The 24,831-nt window shown below is 49.7% G+C and overlaps 1 protein-coding gene across 1 annotated transcript in view; it reads right to left on the bottom strand.

Annotated features, from left to right (window-relative positions):
- Positions 1-262: 262 nt before the first annotated feature.
- Positions 263-24,831, bottom strand: part of PLA2G4E (phospholipase A2 group IVE) — a gene marked incomplete at its 5' end in the record, with an annotated part of 43,661 nt that continues 19,092 nt past the window's right edge. The window contains 15 exon segments of the mRNA XM_082618713.1: positions 263-797; positions 1,221-1,404; positions 9,031-9,197; positions 10,435-10,638; positions 11,194-11,301; positions 12,968-13,105; positions 13,660-13,774; positions 16,212-16,434; positions 18,774-18,910; positions 20,459-20,594; positions 22,450-22,487; positions 22,878-22,964; positions 23,055-23,215; positions 24,175-24,235; positions 24,744-24,786. Of these exon segments, the coding sequence (XP_082474839.1) occupies positions 559-797; positions 1,221-1,404; positions 9,031-9,197; positions 10,435-10,638; positions 11,194-11,301; positions 12,968-13,105; positions 13,660-13,774; positions 16,212-16,434; positions 18,774-18,910; positions 20,459-20,594; positions 22,450-22,487; positions 22,878-22,964; positions 23,055-23,215; positions 24,175-24,235; positions 24,744-24,786 (2,041 nt within the window). The 3' untranslated portion in view covers positions 263-558.

Here is a 24,831-nt window from a genome sequence, read left to right as displayed (position 1 = left end):
TAAAGACACAGACATAGAGAATGGACTTGAGGACACGGGGAGGGGGAAGGGGAAGCTGGGACGAAGTGAGAGAGTGGCATGGACATATACACACTACCAAATGTAAAATAGAAAGCTAGTGGGAAGCAGCTGCATAGCACAGGGAGATCAGCTCGGTGCTTTGTGACCACCTAGGGGGTGGGATAGGGAGGGTGGGAGGGAGACGCAAGAGGGAGGAGATATGGGGATGTATGTATACATATAGCTGATTCACTTTGTTATACAGCAGCAACTAACACAACCGTGTAAAGCAATTATACTCCAATAAAGATGTTTAAAAAAAATTTTCGGTGGGGTATAAAGCTCCAGTACATCCCCTTGTTGTTTTCCTTTGTCTCTTTCTCTTTCTCCCTCAACTTTTTTTTTTCATTTTAATTTTTTGATAGAAAGCCCAGGCCAGCCTGCCTGCAGCCCTTGCTAGAGAACGGAGCTGGCTCTGAGGACCGGTCAGCCCTGGGTTCTGCACCTCTGATGCTAGAAGCAGACACAGGATTGTCCTGGGACTTTAGGGGGGACTCTTTAGGGGTGTCCTGGGACTTTAGTGGGACACTGGCTCTTCAGGCGTTTCTTCTTCTCTACTGCCAGTCGCAAGGCCTGAAGGAGCTTGTCCTTGTTATTCAGGATGTTATATTCAGAGAGCTTCACCAGCTTGTCGAAGGCGGCCCCCGTGTACGTCAGCTCCTTGGTGGCGTAGGGAGTTTTGGGACCATAGATGTCAACCTGGCCCTGCTCCAGCTCCTCGGGGCTTCGCTCCACACCTGGAGGAGCAGAAGGACTTGCTGTAGCCCCTTATCACGTGAGGTTGTAATGGTTTGTTTCTGTCCCTCTCCCCGAGGCCCACCCCTGCACACCCACAAGAAAACGTGCCCATGTGCACACTCACACACGCAGATGCGCACGCACACCTCCTAGCCCCCCAGGGTGGGGACATAGCTTGCCCATCTCAGGACCTCCCTGGCACTGCACAGTGCCAGCCTGTGAATGACTGAAAGAGTAGAGCTTGACATCACCAGTGCACGGGGGCATGGCGGGCTGTTCTTTCTCGCCAAAGCCAAGTTGGGCTCAGACAGGAGCTATGCCAGGCTTCCCCGTTAGTGCTGTCGGAAGACGGCACACGTCTAAGAACAGGAGCTCTCCGTCCAAGGCCAGTTGGGGTGGGACCCGAGCTCACGGTGGCTTACCAGGGGCCTTGTACTTTTGGAAGGTGTTGTTGATGAGTGGGAAGAAAATCACAGTGGGGGCATCGGGTTCCTGGGAGTTCTCCAGCAGGTAGCACTCCTTGAGGTTATCATCCTCCTCCTGCACCTCATATTTGGGGAAGGGGATGTTCTGCTCGGTGCAGTACTTGCAGGTTTGTTTCATGGGCTGGAACATCACAGGAGGACATGTTTGAGTATCAGGAGGGGTGAGGGTGGGCAAGAAACACAGAATTCTTAGGTCCAGCTTTCTGATTTCCCCAGCTAACAACTCAGGTCTCCAACTGCTTTGCCTATTTGTGCTATTTTTAGGACAAACCCAGATCAGGATGAAGAGCCTAAGGCAGTAGGCTGGTGTGTGTCCGACTGCAAGCTCCTTCCCCAAGTCAACTGGACAGAAGCCCTTCCGATGACGCTTCACCCACAGACCTGGAGGTGTGGCTGGCTCCCTAAGAGGGTGACGGCCATGGCTGGTCAGGCTCCCGCGGGACACGCATGGGCTTTGGAACATGACAGGGCCAGAAAGGACTCTGAAAGGGCATCTTTATAAACAGGATGTAACAGAAAAAGCAGCAGACTTGGAGTATCAGAATCCCCTTAGTTCTTCCCCGTTCTAAGCTCACTAGCTGTGCGATCTTAAGCAAGCCATTGACCCTCTCTGTGCCTCACCTTCCTCACCTATAACATAGGAATAATAGCAGTTGTGCCATCTACCTCAAAGAGCTGGTGTAAGGATCAAGTGAGATCATGTGTAGGAAAGCATGTTGTCCCTTGTTTATAAACTTAGGTCATTATCATTGGTGTCATCCTTGCCATCTGTCTATACTCCCCTTTCCCTGGCCTCAGGATAGGACTGTATTAAAGTAGAGCAGGGAGAGGAACCAAAATGGAGGAGTAGAAGGACATGCTCTCACTCCCTCTTGCAAGAACACGAGAATCACAACTAGCTGCTGGACAATCATCGACAGGAAGACACTGGAACTCACCAAAAATGATACCCCACATCCAAAGACAAAGGAGAAGCCACAATGAGATGGTAGGAGGGGTGTAATCACAGTAAAATCAAATCCCTTAACTGCTGGGTGGGTGACTCACAGACTGGAGAACACTTATACCACAGAAGTCCACCCACTGGAGTAAAGGTTCTGAGCCCTACATCAGGCTTCCCAACCTGGGGATCTGGCAATAGGAGGAGGGATTCCTAGAGAATCAGACTTTGAAGCCTAGTGGGAATTGATTTCAGGACTTCGACAGGACTGGGGGAATCAGAGACTCCACTCTTGGAGGGCACACATAAAGTAGTGTGTGCATCAGGGCCCAGGGGAAGGAGCAGTGACCCCAGGGGAGACTGAACCAGACCTACCTGCTAGTGTTGGAGGGTCTCCTGCAGAGGCAGGTGTGTGTGTGTGTGTGTGTGTGTGTGTGTGTGTGTGTGGCTGTGGCTCACTGTGGGGATAAGGACACTGGCAGCAGAAGTTCTGGGAAGTAATCCTTGGTGTGAGCCCTCCCAGAGTCTGTCCTTAGCCCCACCAAAGAGGCCAGGTAGGTTCCAGTGTTGGGTTGCCTCAGGCCAAACAACCAACAAGGAGGGAACCAAGCCCCACCCATCAACACTCAAGCGGATTAAAGTTTTACTGAGCTCTGCCCACCAAGGCAACAGTCAGCTCTACCCACCACCAGTCCCTCCCATCAGGAAACTTACACAAGTCCCCTAGATAGCCGCATCCACCAGAGGGCAGACAGCAGAAGCAAGAAGAACTACAATCCTGCAGCCTGTGGAACAAAAACAACATTCACAGAAAGATAGACAAGATGAAAAGGCAGAGGGCTATGTACCAGATGAAGGAACAAGAAAAAATCCCAGAAAAACAACTAAATGAAGTGGAGATAGGCAACCTTCCAGGAAAATAATTCAGAATAATGATAGTGAAGATGATCCAGGACCTCAGAAAAAGAATGGAGGCAAAGATCAAGAAGATGCAAGAAATGTTTAACAAAGAACTAGAAGAATTAAAGAACAAACAAACAGAGACGAACAACACAATAACTGAAATGAAAACTACACTAGAAGGAATCAATAGCAGAATAACTGAGGCAGAAGAATGGAAAAGCGACCTGGAAGACAGAATGGTGGAATTCACTGTTGTGGAACAGAATAAAGAAAAAAGCACGAAAAGAAATGAAGACAGCCTAAGAGCCCTCTGGGACAACATTAAACGCAACAACATTTGCATTATAGAGAGAAAGGACCAGGGTAAATATTTGAAGAGATTATAGTAGAAAACTTCCCTAACATGGGAAAGGAAGTAGCCACCCAAGTCCAGGAAGCGCAGCGAGTCCCATACAGGATAAACCCAAGGAGAAACATGCTGAGACACATAGTAATCAAATTGGCAAAAATTAAAGACAAAGAAAAATTATTGAAAGCACCAAGGGAAAAATGACAAATAACATACAAGGGAACTCCCATAAGGTTAACAGCCGATTTCTCAGCAGAAACTCTACAAGCCAGAAGGGACTGGCATGATATACTTAAAGTGATGAAAGGGAAGAACCTACAACCAAGATTACTCTACCCGGCAAGAATCTCATTCAGATTCGATGGAGAAATCAAAAGCTTTACAGACAAGCAAAAGTGAAGAGAATTCAGCACCACCAAACCAGCTCTACAACGAATGCTAAAGGAACTTCTGTAAGTGGGAAACACAAGAGAAGAAAAGGATCTACAAAAACAAACCCAAAACAATTAAGAAAATGGTCATAGGAACATACATATTGATAATTACCTTAAACGTGAATGGATTAAATGCTCCAACCAAAAGACACAGGCTTGCTGAATGGATACAAAAACAAGACCCATATACACGCTCTCTACAAGAGACCCACTTCAGACCTAGGGACACATACAGACTGAAAGTGAGGGGATGGAAAAAGATATTCCATGCAAATGGAAATCAAAAGAAAGCTGGAGTAGCTATACTCATATCAGATAAAATAGACTTTAAAATAAAGAATGTTACAAGAGACAAGGAAGGACACTCCATAATGATCAAGGGATCAATCCAAGAAGAAGATATAACAATTATAAATATATATGCACCCAACATAGGAGCACCTCCATACATAAGGCAACTGCTAACAGCTATAAAACAGGAAATCGACAGTAACACAATATTAGTGGGGGACTTAAACACCTCACTTACACCAATGGACATATCATCCAAAATGAAAATAAATAAGGAAACAGAAGCTTTAAATGTCACAATAGACCAGATAGATTTAATTGATATTTACAGGATATTCCATCCCAAAACAGCAGATTACACTTTCTTCTCAAGTGCGCACAGTACATTCTCCAGGATAGATCACATCTTGGGTCACAACTCAAGCCTCAGTAAATTTAAGAAAACTGAAATCATATCAATCATCTTTTCTGACCACAATGCTATGAGATTAGAAATGAATTACAGGGAAAAAATGTAAAAAACACAAACAATGGAGGCTAAACAATACATTACTAAATAACCAAGACACCACTGAAGAAATCAAAGTGGAAATCAAAAAATACCTAGAGACAAATGACAGTGAAAACACGATGATCCAAAACCTATGGGATGCAGCAAAAGCAGCTCTAAGAGGGAAGTTTATAGCTATACAAGCCTACCTCAAGAAACAAGAAAAATCTCAAATAAAAAATCTAACCTTACACCTAAAGGAACTAGAGAAAGAAGAACAAACAAAACCTAAAGTTAGCAGAAGGAAAGAAATCATAAAGATCAGAGCAGAAATAAATGAAATAGAAACAAAGAAAACAATAGCAAAGATCAATAAAACTAAAAGCTCGTTCTTTAAGAAGATAAACAAAATTGATAAACCATTAGCCAGACTCATTAAGAAAAAGAGGGAGAGGACTCAAATCAATAAAATTAGAAATGAAAAAGGAAAAGTTACAACAGACACCACAGAAATACAAAGCATCCTAAGAAACTACTACAAGCAACTCTATGCCAATAAAATGGACAACCTGGAAGAAACGGGCAAATTCTTAGAAAGGTATAAACTTCCAAGACTGAACCCAGAAGAAATAGAAAATATGAACAGACCAATCACAAGTAATGAAATTGAAACTGTGATTAAAAATCTTCCAACAAACAAAAGTCCAGGACCAGATGGCTTCACAGGTGAAATCTATCAAACATTTAGAGAAAACCTAACACCCACCCTTCTCAAACTCTTCCAAAAAACTGTAGAGGAAGGAACACTCCCAAACTCATTCTATGAGGCCACCGTCACCCTGATACCCAAACCAGACAAAGATACTACAAAAAAAGAAAATTACAGACCAATATCACTGATGAATATAGATGCAAAAATCCTCAACAAAATACCAGCAAACAGAATCCAACAACACATTAAAAGGATCATACACCATGATCAAGTGGGATTTATCCCAGGGATGCAAGGATTCTTCAATATATGCAAATCAATTGATGTGATACACCATATTAACAAATTGAAGAATAAAAACCATATGATCATCTCAATAGATGCAGAAAAAGCTTTTGACAAAATTCAACACTCATTTATGATAAAAACTCTCCAGAAAGTGGGCATAGAGGGAACCTACCTCAACATAATAAAGGCCATATATGACAAACCCACAGCAAACATCATTCTCAATGGTGAAAAACTGTAAGCATTTCCTCTAAGATCAGGAAGAAGACAAGGATGTCCACTCTCACCACTATTATTCAACATAGTCTTGGAAGACCTAGCCATGGCAATCAGAGAAGAAAAAGAAATAAAAGGAATACAAAATTGGAAAAGAAGAAGTAAAACTGTCACTGTTTGCAGGTGACATGATACTATACAAAGAGAATCCTAAAAATGCCACCAGAAAACTACTAGAGCTCATCAATGAATTTGGTAAAGTTTCAGGATACAAAATTAATGCACAGAAACCTCTTGCATTCCTATACACTAATGATGAAAAATCTGAAAGAGAAATTAAGGAAACACTCCCATTTACCACTGCAACAAAAAGAATAAAATACCTAGGAATAAACCTACCTAGGGAGACAAAAGACCTGTATGCAGAAAACTATAAGACACTGATGAAAGAAATTAAAGATGATACCAACAGATGGAGAGATATACCATGTTCTAGGATTGGAAGAATCAATATTGTGAAAATGACTATACTACCCAAAGCAATCTACAGATTCAATGCAATCCCTATCAAATTACCAATGGCATTTTTTACAGAACTAGAACAAATCATCTTAAAATTTGTATGGAGACACAAAAGACCCCGAATAGCCAAAGCAGTCTTGAGGGGAAAAAACGGAGCTGAAGGAATCAGACTCTCGGACTTCAGACTATACTACAAAGCTACAGTAATCAAGACAATATGGTACTGGCACAAAAACAGAAACATATATCAATGGAACAAGATAGAAAGCTCAGAGATAAACCCACGCACCTATGGTCAACTAATCTATGACAAAGGAGACAAAGATATACAATGGAGAAAAGACAGTCTCTTCAATAAGTGGTACTGGGAAAACTGAACAGCTACATGCAAAAGAATGAAATTAGAACACTCTAACACCATACACAAAAATAAACTCAAAATGGATTTGAGACCTAAATGTAAGACCGGACACTATAAATCTCTTAGAGGAAAACATAGGAAGAACACTCTTTGACATACATCACAGCAAGATCTTTTTTGATCCACCTCCTAGAGTACTGGAAATAAAACAAAAGTAAACAAATGGGACCTAATGAAATTTCAAAGCTTTTGCACAGCAAAGGAAACCATAAACAAGACGAAAAGACAACCCTCAGAATGGGAGAAAATATTTGCAAATGAATCAATGGACAAAGGATTAATCTCCAAAATATATAAACAGCTCATGCAGCTCAATATTAAAGGAACAAACAACCCAATCCAAAAATGGGCAGAAGACCTAAATAGACATTTCTCCAAAGAAGACATACAGATGGCCAAGAAGCACATGAAAAGCTGCTCAACATCACTAATTATTAGAGAAATGCAAATCAAAACTACAATGAGGTATCACTTCACACCAGCTAGAATGGGCATCATGAGAAAATCTACAAACAGGGGCTTCCCTGGTGGCGCAGTGGTTGAGAGTCCACCTGCCGATGCGGGGGACACGGGTTCATGTCCCGGACCGGGAAGATCCCACATGCTGCGAAGCGGCTGGGCCCATATGCCATGGCCGCTGAGCCTGCGCATCTGGAGCCTGTGCTCCGCAACAGGAGAGGGCACAACAGCGAGAGGCCTGCATACCATAAAAAAAAAAAAGAAAATCTACAAACAACAAATGCTGGAGAGGGTGTGGAGAAAAGGGAACCCTCTTGCACTGTTGGTGGGAATGTAAATTGATACAGCCACTATGGAGAACAGTATGGAGGTTCTTTAAAAAACTAAAAATAGAATTACCATATGATCCAGCAATCCAACTACTGGGCATATACCCAGAGAAAACCATAATTTAAAAAGACACATGCACCCCAATGTTCACTGCAGCACTATTTACAATGGCGAGGTCATGGAAGCAACCTAAATTCCCATCGACAGATGAACGGATAAAGAAGATGTAGTACATATATACAATGGAATATTACTCAGCCATAAAAAGGAACGAAACTGAGTCATTTGTTGAGACGTGGATGGATCTAGAGACTGTCATACAGAGTGAAGTAAGTCAGAAAGAGAAAAACAAATATCGTATATTAATGCATGTATGTGGAACCTAGAAAAATGGTACAGATGAACCGGTTTGCAGGGCAGAAGTTGAGACACAGATGTAGAGAACAAACGTATGGACACCAATGGGGGAAAACCCCAGGGGTGTGGGGATGGTAGTGTGCTGAATTGGGCGATTGGGATTGACATGTATACACTGATGTATATAAAATTGATGACTAATAAGAACGTGCTGTATAAAAATAATAATAATAATAATAATAAAATAAATAAAGTAGACCAAAAAACGATTTCTTTCCCTTGAAAATCCAGAACTTTTCAAAAGGAAATAAATAAAAATAAATAAAAATCTCTGGTCTTAACTCTTTGGTGTAATTACATGGAAGCTCATACTTCCTGGTACTAGGGAGACCATGATCACTTTGAACATAGGAAATTACAAGCTCCTGAAGTGGTACAAAACTTTACAGTTGACTGGGCTCTATTAAGCTTATTATTTTTTAAAAAAAATAAATTTATATATTTATTTATTTTTGGCTGCATTGGGTCTTCGTTGCTGTGTGTGGGCTTCTCACTGCGGAGGCTTCTCTTGTTGCAGAGCACGGGCTCTAGGCACGCGGGCTTCAGTAGTTGTGACACGTGGGCTCAGCAGTTGTGGCTCGCGGGCTCTAGAGCACGGGCTCGGTAGTTGTAGTGCACGGGCTTAGTTGCTCCGCGGCACGTGGGTCCTTCCTGGACATGGGCTCGAATCCGTGTTCCCTGAGTTGGCAGGCAGATTCTTCACCACTGTGCCACCAGGGAAGCCCTAAGCTTATTTTTTAAACTACTTTTTTCTTTGCAGCTAAAGAATTACCAAATATGGGAAATGCTCAAATGTAAGAATAAAATTGGAATTAGCTTAGTGAATCTAGTAAACCCATTGCGTGAGGGCCAGCGGGCTAAGCCCCTGAGGTTTGGAGGTCTAACCTCCATCAGGGATAGTGGCTTGAGCTTCTCCGATGCTAAGTCTAGGAGCCTGTGGGGAGTGGGACGAGAGACTTTCTTTGCCAAACTTGCCTTTGTCTGGGACCCAGCACAGTAATTGAGGTGGATGATGAGGTCAGCTTTTCTCTCTGGCCTGAGGATGGGCGGGTAGCTGGAGTTGACGACGAATGCAGTGTCCAGCAGGCTCAAGTGGTTCACGGACCCTGTCAGCTGGTTTGGGAAGCCATCTAGCACCGTGTCTGAAAGTCAAGGCTTGTGGTTATCCTTACTCCTTGGCGCCCTGATCTCAGCAGATGGTCAGAGGCACCTGGTGGGGATGGGATGCCCTGCCCAGAGCTCATCCACTTCAGCCTGGCCTCCAGCCCTCCCCTTGGCCAGGATGCCCGGTGAGTCCCAGTGTCCCCCTGAGTAGGCTGAAGAAGAACAGCATTATCTGGGGGGTTTAGCAAGTCTTTTATGGAACGTGCACAGAAAGCCCACTACGGCTCAGTCACAGAATTTGTGGTGTAGCAGGGGCTTAAGAATATCCTATAAATTAGTGCAAACCGTGGGCCCAGAGCCAGCTGCCTTTTCTGCCCCAGATAGTGAGGACAAAGATTATTAGCCCAGGCTCAAGCAGCCATTGCAGGCTGTGGCCAAGTAAAATACCAAAGATGGTGGAAAGTCAAATTTAGAGCCTCAGCAGGGTGGGGACGAAGTCCTGAGTTGAAGCTGCAAGACCACAGTTTACGAGCCAGCTCTGCCACTCACCATTTGGAGGTGCCTGGGCTGGGCCATCCCTGCCCAACTCCGGGGGCAGCACTTACATTAAAAGGTGTCCCCAGGGGCTTCCCTGGTGGCGCAGTGGTTAAGAATCCACCTGCCAATGCAGGGGACATGAGTTCGAGCCCTGGTCCGGGAAGATCCCACATGCCGCGGAGCAACTAAGCCTGTGCGCCACAACTACTGAGCCCACATGCCATAACTGCTGAAGCCCGTGTGCCTAGAGCCCATGCTCTGCCGCAAGAGAAGCCACCGCAATGAGAGGCCCGTGCACCGCAACGAAGAGTAGCCCCCACTTGCAGCAACTAGAGAAAACCTGCGCACAGCAACGAAGACCCAACGCAGCCAAAAATAAATAAAACAAAATAAATACATTTTTGAAAAAAATGAAGAAAATAAAAAGGTGCCCCCAGAACACAACTGTAGAAAGTCAGGGCCCATATTTCCCCAACTGTAAAACGGGGTCAACTTCTACCTGCTGGGATTGTTATATAGATGCTGTATAGAGTCATTGTACAGATTCAATTAATTAAATACACCACCACTCCACCCACTGTTCAAGGCTTCACCAGATGTAGAATACACCATGGGGAGCGTCTGCCACTTGGGCCCAATGAACATGGGCAAAGGAGTTTTCTCATCCTTTCTCCCTCCACATCCACTTCCCCTTCCTCTAAACAGAGGTAGGCCTCAAGGGGCAGCAGGTAAGGTTACCTTTCCACTTGGAGAACTGGCCATTCTGTTGGTAGTCGGTGTGCAGCTGCAGCCCCAGCAGGAAGTTGTGGAACTCAGACACAAAGGCCCGGTAGGTGAGGATGTTGCGGAAAGTATTGGACAGCCATGACCCTGGCATCACCACTGTGGTGTCCAGGATGTTGGCATCACATTTGGGGATTTCAGGTAGGAGTGGCTCGTCTTCTGCAGGGGAGCGGGGGTGGGGGGGGATGAAGGACAGGTCACAGAGCTGGAGTCCCCAGATTGCCCAGGTGAAGCACCGCATGGTTGCCCTGCACCCAGGGGTCAGCCTGTAAGTGCAGTGCACACCTTCCTTGTCTAGTTCTCAGAGCCAGGAGGACCCAGGGGAGAGACATAGAACAGGGGCAGGATAGAGGAGAAGGAGTGGGGTGACAGGCAAGGAGGGGTTCCAGAGAAAACAGAGAGTCCAGAAGGGTGACCTTTAACTGCATTCATAGATCCCCACCCTCTGCAGCTCTCCTGGGTGCCGTGCAGCTCTTCCAAGCCTACCACACGGTGCATCCACTCCCCTGGGCCAGGCCAGAGCTGGCAAAGGTGTGTCCAACTGTAATCACCCTCCCTTCCAGGCAGGGAAGACCCCCTAGCTGCCCTCCTATCTCCGTGGGCCATAGGGATGACGTTGAAACACGTGGCAGGTGGACTGGTCCTCAGTTGCTGATCCACCTTCCCCACCCCCCCCATCGCCCAACCAGGAGGGGAAGCCGGTGCGTCACCCACCGATATCATGCACTCTCTCCCTTGTCCACCTGTGGAAAAACTCCTCCGAGGTGTGGGACAAATTCCAGGCATCGAGCAGGTTCAGGGAGAAGATGCTGCTCCACAAACCTAGGGAGCAGGACCAGCGGTGAGCCGCTCTGCCCAAGAGCCTCCAGGCCCACCCAAATACTGATTGATTCCGCCTTGGACTTGATGCCCCCTCCAAGTCAAGCTGCTCAGGGAGTGGGACAGGCTTTCATTTCCCTCTCCCCACAGTGCAGCTCGACATAAGTGACTCAGCTCTTCTCCACCCTCCTCTTGGAACTGGGAGAGGGTATGAAGGCATATAAGGCACAGCCCCAGGAGAAACTTAATGCTGACAAGTGCAGGCTTCAAGTTCAAGTCCAGAAATCACCCCTTGCATCAGTTAACACACTAGTTTAGGACAGTGCCTGGCACATGGTGAGCACTCGATAAATGTAACACCATCTCTTATTATGATTTAAAAAATGCAACACAGGGCTTTCCTGGTGGCGCAGTGGTTGAGAGTCTGCCTGTCGATGCAGGGGACACGGGTTCGTGCCCTGGTCCGGGAAGATCCCACATGCTGCGGAGCGGATGGGCCTGTGAGCCATGGCCGCTGAGCCTGCGCGTCCAGAGCCTGTGCTCCGCAACGGGAGAGGCCACAACAGTGAGAGGCCCGCGTAGCGCAAAAAAAAAAAAAAAAAAAAAAAAAAGCAAAACAGTAATAATAATACTCATGTGAAATCTTTCACATATATTGACCCATTTGAATCCTCCATAAGGTTGGTTTTACTCTTAAGCCAAATTTACAGATGAGAACACTGAAGCTCAGGAAGGTTAGGTAATTTGGCCTACTTTGCACAGCTAATAAATGAGGAACCAGAGCTCAAGTCCGAGTGTCTCACCTACAGATCTCTGAGCCACATGCTCAACAGCATAGGTGTTCAGAGGAAGGAGAGGCTGCTGGGGGCTGGGGGCTTCGGGGCTGACTTCCCAGAAGAAATGGGGCTTAAGTGGGACTTTCTGGGATGGGTTGGATTTGGGATAGATGGAAGGGAGGGGGAGGCAGACAACTAGTTTAAATAAGGGCATAACTGTTGTTGAGGCTGTAAAGATGGGTCCGTTTTTTGCGGTTGCCCTTTGACAGATGTACTTCGGGCTCTGAAGGGGAGAACTCTATGAGTGGACATCACAGTCAGGCCCCTGCACTCAGTGGGCCTGGCTTCTGGAGGACCAGGGAACATAGTGTTGGGAGCTGGGCCAGGCTTCCTCAGAGACTCTGTCTTCACCCTGAGGTCCCCTCTGGCCCCTTGGATCCCAGGGGCTGGTTCAAGCCCTGGAAACAGGCATGTTGCTTCCTGGAACCAGGGGGAAGGAGGTAGAAGTTCCAGAAGCTTTCATCTCAGCCTGCAACTCCCAGTCTGGTTCTGAATGGACACCAGGGAGACGACTGGAGACCAGGACATTGGAAGAGTCCCCTCTGTTCCCCAGTGACCCAGGAGCCCCTGTCAGGTCCTTCTGGGCCCACAGGGTCACAGGGAGATCAGGGCAGTCTGGGAGGCTGGGAGGCTCAGGAGTCTCTCCTGGAATGAGGGTATGCTGACAAATGCCAGGAGAGTCACATGCCCAAGGGATAATCCAAACCAGCACCAGCACCTGGCACATGATCCTGGGGGAACAGACCGTGTCTCCTCGTCATTCCTCTAATCAAACGCGGAGCCTGTTCCGCACGGGGCGGGGTTCCCAGGGGCCTCCCCCAGCCAGAGGTCACCTAGCATGTAGCATATCCGCGACTCTGGGATCCTCCTCATCAGCCGCCCCATGAAGAACTCGGAGCCGAAGAGCTCGGTGGGAATGAAGGCTCCATACTTCTGCAGGCCCACCTCGTAGGGGGAGAACTCGAACCACTCTGCACACGAAGCAGCAGGGCAGGGTATCAGTCTCAGGCCGGGACGGCCCCGCCCATCCTTCTCCCTGCTCGCGCTGTCTCCCCGGCCGCGAGGAGCCTGGGATGGGGAGGCCGCAGTTCCCCCGCAGGGCACAGGGGGGCGCCCGTGACCGGCTTCTGCTGGCCCGGCAAGACTCAGTTTTGCAAGCTGCACAGGCTCGTTTGCGCCTCATAAACCCGGACCAAAACCGGACTCCGAAGCAGGGCAGATCTCTAGAGTCCCTCCATCCTGGCAGCTTAAGAAATGTCTAGGACTCTTTCCCTTCACGACCTTTATTTCCTCTGTCCCATCAAATCTCTGCTCAGGGGAGCCACAGGACCCCTGCTGCCCACCGGCTACATGCATCTGGGCAGAAGGGGATAGCCAAGTGGATTTCTTCGGCTGTCAGCACATTCTTGGTGTGGAGGCTGGCAAAGGTATGGTGGCGGGATGTGTGTGCTGGGGTACTGAGTGCCTTTGCCTGCTGAGAAGGGACCCACCCTGCCCCAGGGAAATTGCTAGCCACCAGTGTTACCTCTGAAATCCTGGTTGCTTACATCATCCTTGACATTGATGGTGAGGTAGACGGGCAGGGGGTTCTGGCCCTGACACAAAGCAGCACTCTGATCTGACAGTTTGCATTCATTTCTCTGTGTGGAAAAATAATGGTTAAGGAGAAGCAGCAGACAAGCAGCCAGGAAGAGGTGCAGAATAAGACAGTCTAGACCTCTGGCAGCCCACCAGGCTCCTGAGCCCACCAGGCTGCTCTGGAGGTCTCACTTGACACCAGTCAAAGCTGCTCTTAAAATGTACCCAGAAAATGTTCACTCATCCTTGGGCCGTTCATCCCCCCAGACACATGGACAGGGTGGGACTGGATCTGCAGTTTAGGGCTGTCCTTCAGAGTCCTGGGGTTCTCCTTGAGTCTCAGGGAGCAGAGAATGAAAAGGTAGGGGTGGAGGAGGCCACCACTGCCCCCTCTTCATCCTCATCATCTTCCACCCTACTCAAACCAGAGCAGCTCCATTTTTTTAAAAATCTGCTTTGCATGTTGGGCTCTCTCATAAATTCATTTGGGAGGAAAAAAAAGATTCTTCTCTTTAAACAAAAGATTTGGAAACTTGGCACCGGATGGCAGTCAAATTCCCTCTAAGTCCCCAGAGCACTAAGTGGTGTAATCAAAGTGGGAGTCCTGCAGAACAGCCTGGACCACAGGCCACCTCCCAAAGTGAATCAGCCAGTGTAGACAAGCCCAGTGGAGGTTTTAGAGGACCAGGCTCTGACCCCAGGCCAAGCAGCTGCCTGGTGGGTGACATCCATGGTTGCCCGAGTGTGTAAAGGCCACAGAACCTGTGTGGGATGGTAAACACGTGTGGGTCAAACAACTCTTAGGCCTCCCTTGCAAGGCCAACAGGATGCCTGTCAGAACTGGGCCCAGAGATATGGGCACCACAGCAATGACCGTCATGGAAGGAGAGGAAGTTGCAGACTCAGGGAAGAGCCCAATCCACACTCATTGTCAAGGGGGCTTGAGGCAAAGGAGCTCCTGCCTTGGCCAGAGTGGAAGAGCAGAGGCCTCCTTCCATCACTCCTAGACTTGCTTTCCAGGAACCTAGGCTCCTTCCTACACCAAACCCTGGGCAATGCTCAGACTCTAATGTTAAAAGCTTTCCTCCTCACCACATGGAGCACTAACTACTGTAAGAAATATTAACTGTTGACGAAATAGTTGATGAAATTCCCATTTAAGGAATAGCACAGAGCAGAGCCAGAATTCAAACCCTGTCCTGCCTGAGTCCAAAAGCCAACACCCTCAGCCTCTGCCTGCCCTGCTCCATCATGTGGACAGAGTAGACAGGGGGTTATCAGAAGGGGCAGGGATCCATCAAAGGCTGTGAGTGCCCGCGTTTGAATCCCCACTGTCTAGCACAGTTCCTGGCATGCAGGAGGTACTTAATTTTTGTTGAAAGAATGAATGAGGGAATGAATGAATGTTGAAGATGAGGTTTGGTCCATCCTTGGTTGCTCAAATTGTCTGTCTTTTCTGCAAGAGGGGATCTACTAGAAAGTAATTTGCTGTCCCTCTTCCTTCTGGTAAGTTCTGATTTGAATTCAGAACTCTCAAGACACCTTTGGGAGTGGGGCAGATAGCCCTAGGCCTGGATAGAAATTAGATGGGAAGCCTCGCTCTGGGGTCAAGCAACAGCCAAAGTTGGTTCCACCCTGGGGCCTGGGCAGTTGGAAGGGTCCAGGTGTTAGCTGAGCTCACCCCGATGTCCGGGATGGCAGCATCCCATGGGGATCCCACTGCCCTACCACGGCCCACATGGCTCTCACAGCAGCTGGGTCCCAACACAGGCTGCTTCTCTTCTGGGGCACACATTGCTCAGATCATTGGATATCAGAGCTGGAAGGAACCTCACTGGGCTCATCTCCGTGTGGTGGCCATGAGAAGGGGCCCAGCAGACCTCCAACTACAGGAGTGTAATTGGCTGATGGCCCAGCTACCATGCTCTGAAATCCAGGGCGGAGTTTGTTCTAAGGCCACACTTCCCGCTGGGCTGGTCCCAGCCCATGACTGAGCGTGGCAGGGATCCTGAGGCAGGTCCACTGTGGTGGAGGGGAGGGGGCGGTGCCAGACTCCTCTGATGGCCAACTTGGCTGGGGGATTCTCCAAGGGTCACTGTGCTGACCTTTCAGACCGCACAGTGGGCTAGGATGCTTCCAGCTGGCCTTTCCTTCCCTCTCTCCTCCACTTGGGGTCAGGCTTACATCACACTCTGATGGCTCCCTCCCCGTTTTCTCTCACAGGTTCTCAGAAGGCCCGCTGCTTCTCCGAAAGGTTGCACCTAAGCCACCCCTGATGTGAGGGTCTCAGTCATACTCTAAAGGGACTCGGGAAGACAATCCCACCATCTGCGTGCATCATGCGTTCTGATGCCTCATGCTTCTTAAGGCCCAAGGGTGCATCTGCAGGTCTAACCTAACTCCCTCCTGCTGTGATGTACCTCCCGGTGCCCCAGTGAAGGCGGAAGGCTGGGCATCAGCCCTGGCTGAGTTGGGCCCCAGAGGAAGCTGAGCACCTACCTCGTCCCCCAGACAGGCCTCGACCAGCAGGCCCCAGAAGTCTGTGAAGGTGACTTTGTAGCCTTCCTGCTTGCGCTGCTGCAGCTCCTCCTGGAATTTGAGGAGCTTATCTGGGGACAGAGTGGGCATCTTGTCCTTGACTACGTGCCTCCGCGCCTCGAGGATGGCAAGCTCCAGGTTTTTGGAGGACCAGTCAGGGTCACGGTACAAGGTAGCCATGGTCCTGGAGAGAGACAGGCGTGGCTGAGAAAGCTGAGCCAGCCCTGGTCTGATCGACCCTGGACCCTGGCAGGAAAGGAGGTGGGCAGGTCATGGGAAACCCTCACCCACCAGGAGAGGAGCCTGGAGGAAATGGGGTGAGGCCTGGTTGGGGAGGGGAGAACATTCTTACTCGAAGTCACAATTGCTGCCATATCTTGACTGCCTGCTATGTGCCAGGTGGAGTACAGTGCTTAACAGTGAAGATTCTGGACCCAGATCTTCCTGGGTTCAAAACCAGACTCTGCCACTCACCAGCCATGTGATCTGGGCAAAGGTACCTAACTGCTCCTCACCTCAGTTTTCCCATCTGTGGATTCGGGAGAAGGATGATAACTGTACCTACCTCACAGCGTTATTGTGAAGATGACGTGAGTCAATGTAAAATGATTAGGACAGTACCGGGCACGAAGTAAGTGCTGGGGCCAGCATTTGACCCCAGGCTTTGCTGATTCCAAATCCTGGACTCTTCCCACTCTGCCACATTAATTCCCATAATTGTGATGCCAGCTAAAGACTTACTTCCCTTCTTCTTCTTAACTTCTATGTGGGCAGTGGGGAGGAGTAAAACAAAGATAGATATTCCCCTAGCCCTGGGTCTTTGCCTCTGTCTGCCTCTGCTTGGCCTGGACCCGGCTTTTCTCAGACTAGGTCAGGACAGCACCCAGGAATCCCCCTCCCCACAGTGGACCTGGTCTACAGCTGCACAGCTGTCTGAGCAGCAGCCTCTCCCTTCAGGAGATTTCTTCAACAAAAAGGACCCTGCTCTCCATAAGGTTCACGCTGTTACTTTCATACCTTTAAAAAGCTTTAAAAAACATTACAAATGATTGCTTTTGATTTTACAGAACTCCTTCCCAGTGCTTTCCCAGGCCAGGAGACACCCTACCCCCACCCCAACTGGGTCTGAGGTCCTCCCAGTTTCCTGCCTGGCCCAGAGGTAGGCCAGGAGGGTGCAGGTGCCCCTCTACCCTGGTGCAAGCGGGTTTATCTCCTTAACCTACTTCCCATGGGCAGTGGTTCATCGGTGAGATTAAGAATGTGGGCCCCCTCCCCCCCCCCCGCCGACAAAAAAATAGAAGGTGGGCCCTGGACTCAGACAGCCTGGGTTGAAATCCCAGCTCTACCGCTCATTAGCTGAGTGACCCTGGGCACATTCCTTTCTTTCTCCAGCTGTAAAATGAGCATAATGACAACATCTTCCTCATAGCCTTCTTGTGAAGAGGAAATGAGATAGTCCATTGGAAGCAGTCACCCCAGTGCTCGGTGCAGAGGCAATGCCGGTAATCGTCAGCTATCCTTCTCTCCCACCTGGGCTGAAGCCTCGGGGCCTCTGGTACACCAGGAACCCTTGGTTTTCCTCACATCCACCCCCTCAAATGAGAGTTACCCAGAGCCCCTCCAGGATGAGGGACACAGCTTGGGACGTTGAGGGCTCTGAGGCCCACTAGTTACACACAGAATAAGATGCAGCCCTGGCTGAGAGGATGTGGGTGGTCACAAGGCCTGGGTCACCCTAGACCAGGGCTGCATCATGACTTCGGTGGGCCCCTTCCACCATAAAAATATTAAAAGTTATCTTCTATGACTGTTGTATAAAGACAAATATAGTGATATATTACTATATATTAAAACACTTTCTTCAACCTAGAAGGTTTCTTATAAAGAACCTAAAAGAAATTACAACATCTTTGTGGGCCGCCACCGGCATCGTGAATCCCAGGTGCCATGGCTCCTGTGGAGAAGCCGGCCTCACGCTGGCCTTACCTGTCGGGTGAGCTGAGGGCTCACTCTCCCTGCTCACCAGCAAGAGTGAGGACGGGGAACCCAAGGATGCCTGCAGGGCAGAGGGAGCACGCAGGGCTGGGGGTGGGCTGGAATGTGGCAGCCAGAGCAGCGGGAGACCTGGCACAGTCTGAGAGAGGGCAGCTGCTGGGGAGATGCACCAGTGGCATCAGCGGTTCACTCATAACTGGCTGCCACGCTCCTGGGACCCTGCCATAGTAATGGAGTCATGACCAACACGTGTCCCTGGTGTACCCAGTACTGGGAGAGCATCTCACAACAACCCCATGAGGTCAGGGCTATTACTATCCCCACTTTACAGATACAGAAAATGAGACTCAGAGAAGTTCAGCTGCAGTCCCAAGGTCACACAGCTGTGAGGGGTAGAGCTGCCCAGGTGTCATGAGTCACTCTAACTTCGGGCGGATGAGCCTTCCCAGAGACCCCACCCCCGCCCACCGGCCAGCCTGTTGGCTGCTTGCTCTGGGCTTCACCAGACGGTGGCCCCCGGCTCCTTACCAGGTGGCCCCTGACAGGCCAGTGATGTAGCTGGCACAGTTCAGGACGTTCAGCTTCTGCAGCCCCAGAAGGTGGCCGTACATGGCAGTCATGGATCTTATTCCACCCCCGGTGGCCATGATGGCTATCAGTGGGACCTGGGGGCACATGGAGGCAGACTGCTGGGGCAATGCTGGGTAGGAGAAGACTTGGAGAGACAGGAGCTTAGAAAGAACAGTGGAAGAGGAAGAGCTGGCCACAGAGAGCAGAGAGTGGGGACTGAGTGACCTGAAAACTGCCTTTCACAGAGTGTCAAGCCGCCTGGTAGGTCTAGAACTGGACCTTAGTTCCAAACCCAATGGTTGGTGTCGGGCTTGGTAAATGAGAAAGCCGTGGCTGGAAGAGTTCTTGGCGCTGTTAATCTAGCTCTCAGTTAACAGATGATGAACTGGGGCCAGAGGGCTGGGTGGCTCACTCAAGACCCCAGCTTGGGCTTCCCTGGTGGCGCAGTGGTTGAGAGTCCGCCTGCCAATGCAGGGGACACGGGTTCGTGCCCTGGTCCGGGAAGATCCCACATGCCGCGGAGCGGCCGGGCCTGTGAGCCATGGCCGCTGAGCCTGCGTGTCTGGAGCCTGTGCTCCACAACGGGAGAGGCTGCAACAGTGAGAGGCCTGCATACCGCAAAAAAAAAAAAAAAAAAAAAAAAGACCCCAGCTAGTGTGTGATTCCCTAATGGTTGCAAATCAGCACCTGCTGTAGAGGCACTTGATGTCAGGCTCAGGCCTGGCACATGATATGTGGTCCCTATAGACCATATGTGTAAAAGCAGGAGTAAATGGATTTTTGATGTGGGAAGGAGCACAGTTGTCACCTCTGGGTTTACTTAGGTTTAAGATGTCCTCAGTGTGTTTCCCTATAGATGGGAGAGCGAGGCGTGGAGTCTTTGCCAAGACTCACTCAGTTTTCATCTGAGTGGGGACTGTAAGGCCTACTGTCGGCCGAAGTCCCATCACAGCCCTCCTCAGGGATGAGGTCTCTGTCTACACCTGTGGTTGGCCTCTGAAGTGCGAGCTCTCCGAGGGCTGACCTGCTGCTCAGGGGAGTGTGAGCCTCAGCCCCTACCAGGGAGGTGACAGAGGGCTCTGGCAAAGGTACCATCATCTACCCTGTGCGCAGAAGCTGGCCCTGCGTGAGGAAGCTGCCTCTCTCCAGCCCCCCAATGCTGTTCATTCTGTGGGTGTGTGTGTATCTGTGTGCGTACGTGTGTGTGTGTGTGTGTGTGTGCATGTGTGCATACATTTATGGGAAGGGAGAATTGAAGAATGAAAGGCCCAGGGCCTTTTGGGTGGAGGTGTGTAGAACGTGGGAGGTGGTGGAGCTTCCAGTGTTTTCCTGGCTGGGGAAAGGATGCCACATTGTCCCGTGTAGGTAAGACATCATTCATCATCTCAGGATCTGTTAGTGCACGGGGAGCAGCTGGGGCTCCTTCCTTTCTCTCTACTCTGCCCTTCCTGCCCTTTGCGAACACACAACTGAATCACAGCCAGCACAGCCCTCACCTGGGCACCTGGAACCTCAGCAGTAAGGGCCACCAGGAAAGGCCGTGCTGAGGCTGCCCTGGGGCAAGGGAGGGACTGCAGGGGGCAGTTGGCAGGCACAGTGTTCGAAGGACAAGCCGGGCTCTGAGCGGACCTCTGCTCACCCACCTCATCTGCCTGCAGGTCCTCCTCCAGCTGCAACACCTGCTTCAGCGCCTCAGCCACCACCACCCTCCGCTTCTGCAAGAACTCCAGCTCTGCCTGGCACAGGCTGAAGCCTAGACGCACGTCCAGTGCCTTGGAGCTGTGGAGACAGAGGACCCTGGCTGAGCGGGTCTGTAGACTCCACCTCCATGGAGAAGACATGGCTTTAGGGTCAGTTGGACCTAGGCTCGAAGCCTGGTTCTGCCAGGAATCACCTTTGTGACCTTGGGCCCCTGCTTTCTCATCTGTAAAATGGGGCTAATCATGCTTAACTCCTGGCACTGTCTTCAGCACTTAATGAGATAACAAATGTAAAGCCCCAAAGCCTTAGCTGGTGCACTGTAAGCAGGTACTTAACACAATTAGGGACTCACTGAACCCTCTGCCTCTTCAACGAGATCTGGAAAGTCTTGAAAGGCTCCCCCCAGGCACCTTCTAGAGTCCAAGGCCAGACTTGGGTGACAAGAGGCCCTGAGATCCTTTTGGCCAGTCCCTCTGAATAAGGCTCTACAGTAGGGCTCTTCTGAGCTGGATAAACAAGTTCCTGTTCTCATGGAGCTCATATTCCTTGGTGAGCTTTTCCTGCTCCCAGAGTAAAAGTCATCCTGTGTGACAAAAACCCTTCACATCCCTGATCTCACCCTGTCACCCCCACAGGTCTGCAAGGTGGGTGGGGCAGGAAGAGCATGCCCAATGCTTGCCCTCTTTTTATCACATCCCTGATGTGAGCAAGTCCAGGCTTCTGGCCTGGCATCCAAGCCCCCACCTGATCTGTCCAACCTCACCTCCTGCTACTTCCTGGAAGGGTCCATCGGCTCTCAGAGCCCAGGAGTAGTCTGGGTTCTGAGCCTCCTCCTTCTGCCCACCAACATCCCTTGCATCCTCCAAGGCCCTGCTCCCCAGTGACTCCAGGAGAATGGACCTTGACAATTTCCAGCCTGATTCTTAGTGACCCGAGTAACTATAAAGGTCACATCTCCTTGAAGGCAGAGCCTGGGAGCTCTCCCATTATGTTTCCTTCATGTCTGGTATAGGTCTGCAGACACAGCTGTGAGGAAATCTTCCCTTGGCCTCAACAAGGAATGAATAATAAAACAGCAATAATAATAACATTTGTTAATATTTTCTGAGTTTCCCACTTTGCAGATCACTGATTTCTTCACATGTGTTATCTCACTGGATCCTCAAAGCAACCCAAGGAGAGACAGTACTCTTGGTATTGCTCTAATTTACAGGTGAGAAAAACTGAGATTTAGAGAGGCTTAATAACTTGACCAAGGACAAACAGCTATCAAATTGTAAATGGAAACTACAGTCACTTGATTTTCAACAAGGGTACCAGGACAATTCAAAGGGGGAAAGAACAGTCTTTTCACCAAATGATGCTGTGACAACTGGATATCCACATGCAAAAGAATGAAATTGGACCCCTATTTCACACTGTATATACAAATTAACTCAAAATTGATCATAGACCCAAATTGAGAGCTAAAACTATAAAACTCTTAAAAGAAAACATGGGAGTAAATCTTCATGACCTTCGATTAGGCAATGGTTTTTTAAGTATGTCACCAGAAGCACAAGTGACAAAAGAAAAAAATATACATACACTGAAAACTGAAAACTTCTGTGCTTCAAAGAACACCATTAAGAATGTGAAAGACAGTCTCCAGAACAGGAAAAATATTTAGAAATCATATATCTGACAAGGGGCTTATATCTAGAATGTACAAAGAACTTTTACAATAAAAGGCAAATCACCCACTTTAAAAATGGGTAAAGGATTTGAATAGATAGTTCTCTGAAGAAGATATACAAATGGTCCATAAGCCTGTGAAAAGATGCTCAACATCCCTGGCCATCAGGGAAATGCAAATCAACACCACAACAAGATACCACTTTAAGTCCCTAAAGATAAATAAGTCAGAGGGACAGACGGAAAGAGGGCACTTTACCAGGGTGTAGACTTCATGTGTAATTCACAATTCTTGTTCTGGGAATTGAAAGATGAAAAGTTTGTCAGGGATGACAGTTCAGAGCCAAGTGGTCCCAACCAAATAAGTGGAGACTCACCACACGGTGCCCCCTCCGCCCCGCACCCCGGGGCGCTTGACTTAGCGCATGCAGCGCCCCGCCCACGCATGCGCACACAGGTTCTCTTCTGGACGTCCCTCGCCCCCGACCTGGCTCAGTTTCTACACCGTGTCTTTGGCTCCACGCTGCAGCTCAGCAGTCTCCTATCCCCCAAGACTCCTATACCCTGCCTGAGAGACCCGCCACGAGCCATGCTCCCCCCTGGACCCCCCAGGCTCTTCCCGTCTCCCTTCCACAGGCACTCCAGGCTACGCTGCTCAGGGACCCCTTCCCAGACCCAGGCCCTCACCACAGGCAGGGTCACCGCCTGGCTGTCAGGGAAGCAATCCATGGGCTGGCACACAGGGCCGTTCTTGTACGCACCGCAGCAGCAAAGCTGGAAGGATGGGCGGTTTTGTGAGGGGAGGGGCTCCTCCCAACTCGCTTCTGAACCAGCCCCTAACCCCCTATTGCCGCATCCTACTACTGCAGAGTTCCACTTGCTCTTGGGCACCTCAACGTGGACCTGGGGCTGGAAGTACTTGGGGTAGTGGAAGCAGGCAGGGTTTGGGCCGCAGGGCTCCAGGCAGTGTGAGATGTGCTGGGTGTGCTCGAAGGACTCTGTCACTGTCACCAGGAGGTCCTTCACTGGAAGAGAGGACGAGAGGGCTAAGACCCCGGGGAAGCCTCCCACTTCCCACCCCAGCTCTGCCCAGTAAGAGGCCTAGGGGAGGCACCCAGGACAGGGGTTTAGAATTACTGAGGGCACTGGTTAAAATGCCCCAGAGAGTCTCATTCTGAAGGGCCAGGTGGGGCCCAGGAATCTGCGTTTTTACAAGGGTGTGTGTGTGTGTGCGTGCGTGCGTGTGTGTGTGTGTGTGTGTGTGTGTGTTCTGAGAGGCTGAGTTTTCTGGACTAGTCCTCCTAGGTTCTGCTCCTCCACAAGGTGCCCCGAAGTTACCTTCCCACTTCACTGAAAGCAGGCCCTCTCCTTGCTGCCAATTTGGGGGCAGAGCCTCTTCCTTTCCCCTCCCTCCCCCATGCCAGTGGGGCTGTGCCGCTCTCCTCTCTGCAGACAGGGCTGGAAGCCTTGCATGGGGGGGATGGGGTGGAGTGGTGAGAGGGAGAGTCGCGTATTTGTGGATCTCTTAGGTCCCTGCCAGCTATAAAATGCTAGGACTCCATGAATTGCAGTCTGACTAGAGGAAGGGGTGCAGCTAGAGGGGACTTGGGTGTTGTCGGGGCCCTCCTGCCCTGGGTGCTGACCACTGCTCTAGACCCAGGGAATCCCCCATCTGGCAGGCGAAGACTGGTGTGGACAGATGAGCAGTGCTGTGTCACTGACCCCTGGTCCAGGGCGTTCATCAAGCCCGGGAAACTCTGAGAGTCTTGTGGGCACCTGAAGAGGGAGCCCTTTTTAGAGCAGGGGGAGGACAGTGGTTAATGACCCCTGAGGGTGAAGCGATCCCAAGGAGTCTCAACTAAGCTTTTGGTTCCCCATGGAGCCCAGGGCAGCCATGGAGCAGCCAACTCTGGTGTTGACAGGTTTGGGAAGTGGCACTGCCCTCCCCACCCCCCCAGCAGGCAGAGGTAGTCAAAGGGCTCACTTTTCCTGTTCTTCTGTCTCCTGGATTCTGCATGAACCTCCAGGCAGGACATTTGTCGAGACTGAAACAAAGGAAGGGGAGGTCATTTTGAGCACAAGCTGCCCGGGATGCTCTACCAGGCCACAAACTCCCAAAGACTGATTTTTGGGGGAGAGATTTCCTTGAATCCTGAGGCTTTAGATGCATCTAATTGAAATGGCTGTACCAACAGCCTAATTATGAAAATCTTTTTAATTCTGAATTTGTGCTTATAGAGAGATTGGAGTTGGGGGAAAATGGGACGAGACTGATTCTGAGAGTGGGTGCTTTATTAGGGAGGTTCCTGAGGTCATCGTTTTAGGAGATGGGATGCTGGTCCAGGTGTTTCCTCCCCAGGAGCAGGAGCCCAGCTGCTGCCCCCACCACTGCCCGCAACCCCTTTGTCTGGCTTCAGTTAGTCTGATTCCTAGTGAGCTCTGGGACAAGGGCCCAAGTTGGGCCTGGTTTCCACCACCCCCCCACAGTTCTGTTTCCAAGAGCAGCAGCCACAGGTGGCCTCTGGAGCCACAGGAGCCTGGAAGGACAATTACCACCAGCACGCCATTGGTGATGAGACTCTCAGGTGGAGAGGGGCTGAAAAACAAAACGAGAACTCCTGGTCAGTCATATCGTTCTTTC

The sequence above is a fragment of the Mesoplodon mirus genome, assembly GCF_964341445.2.
Source record: "Mesoplodon mirus genome assembly, chromosome: 4".
Lineage (NCBI taxonomy): Eukaryota > Metazoa > Chordata > Mammalia > Artiodactyla > Ziphiidae > Mesoplodon > Mesoplodon mirus.
Note: the sequence above shows the minus strand (reverse complement) of the source record. Positions and strands in the feature narration are given on the sequence as shown.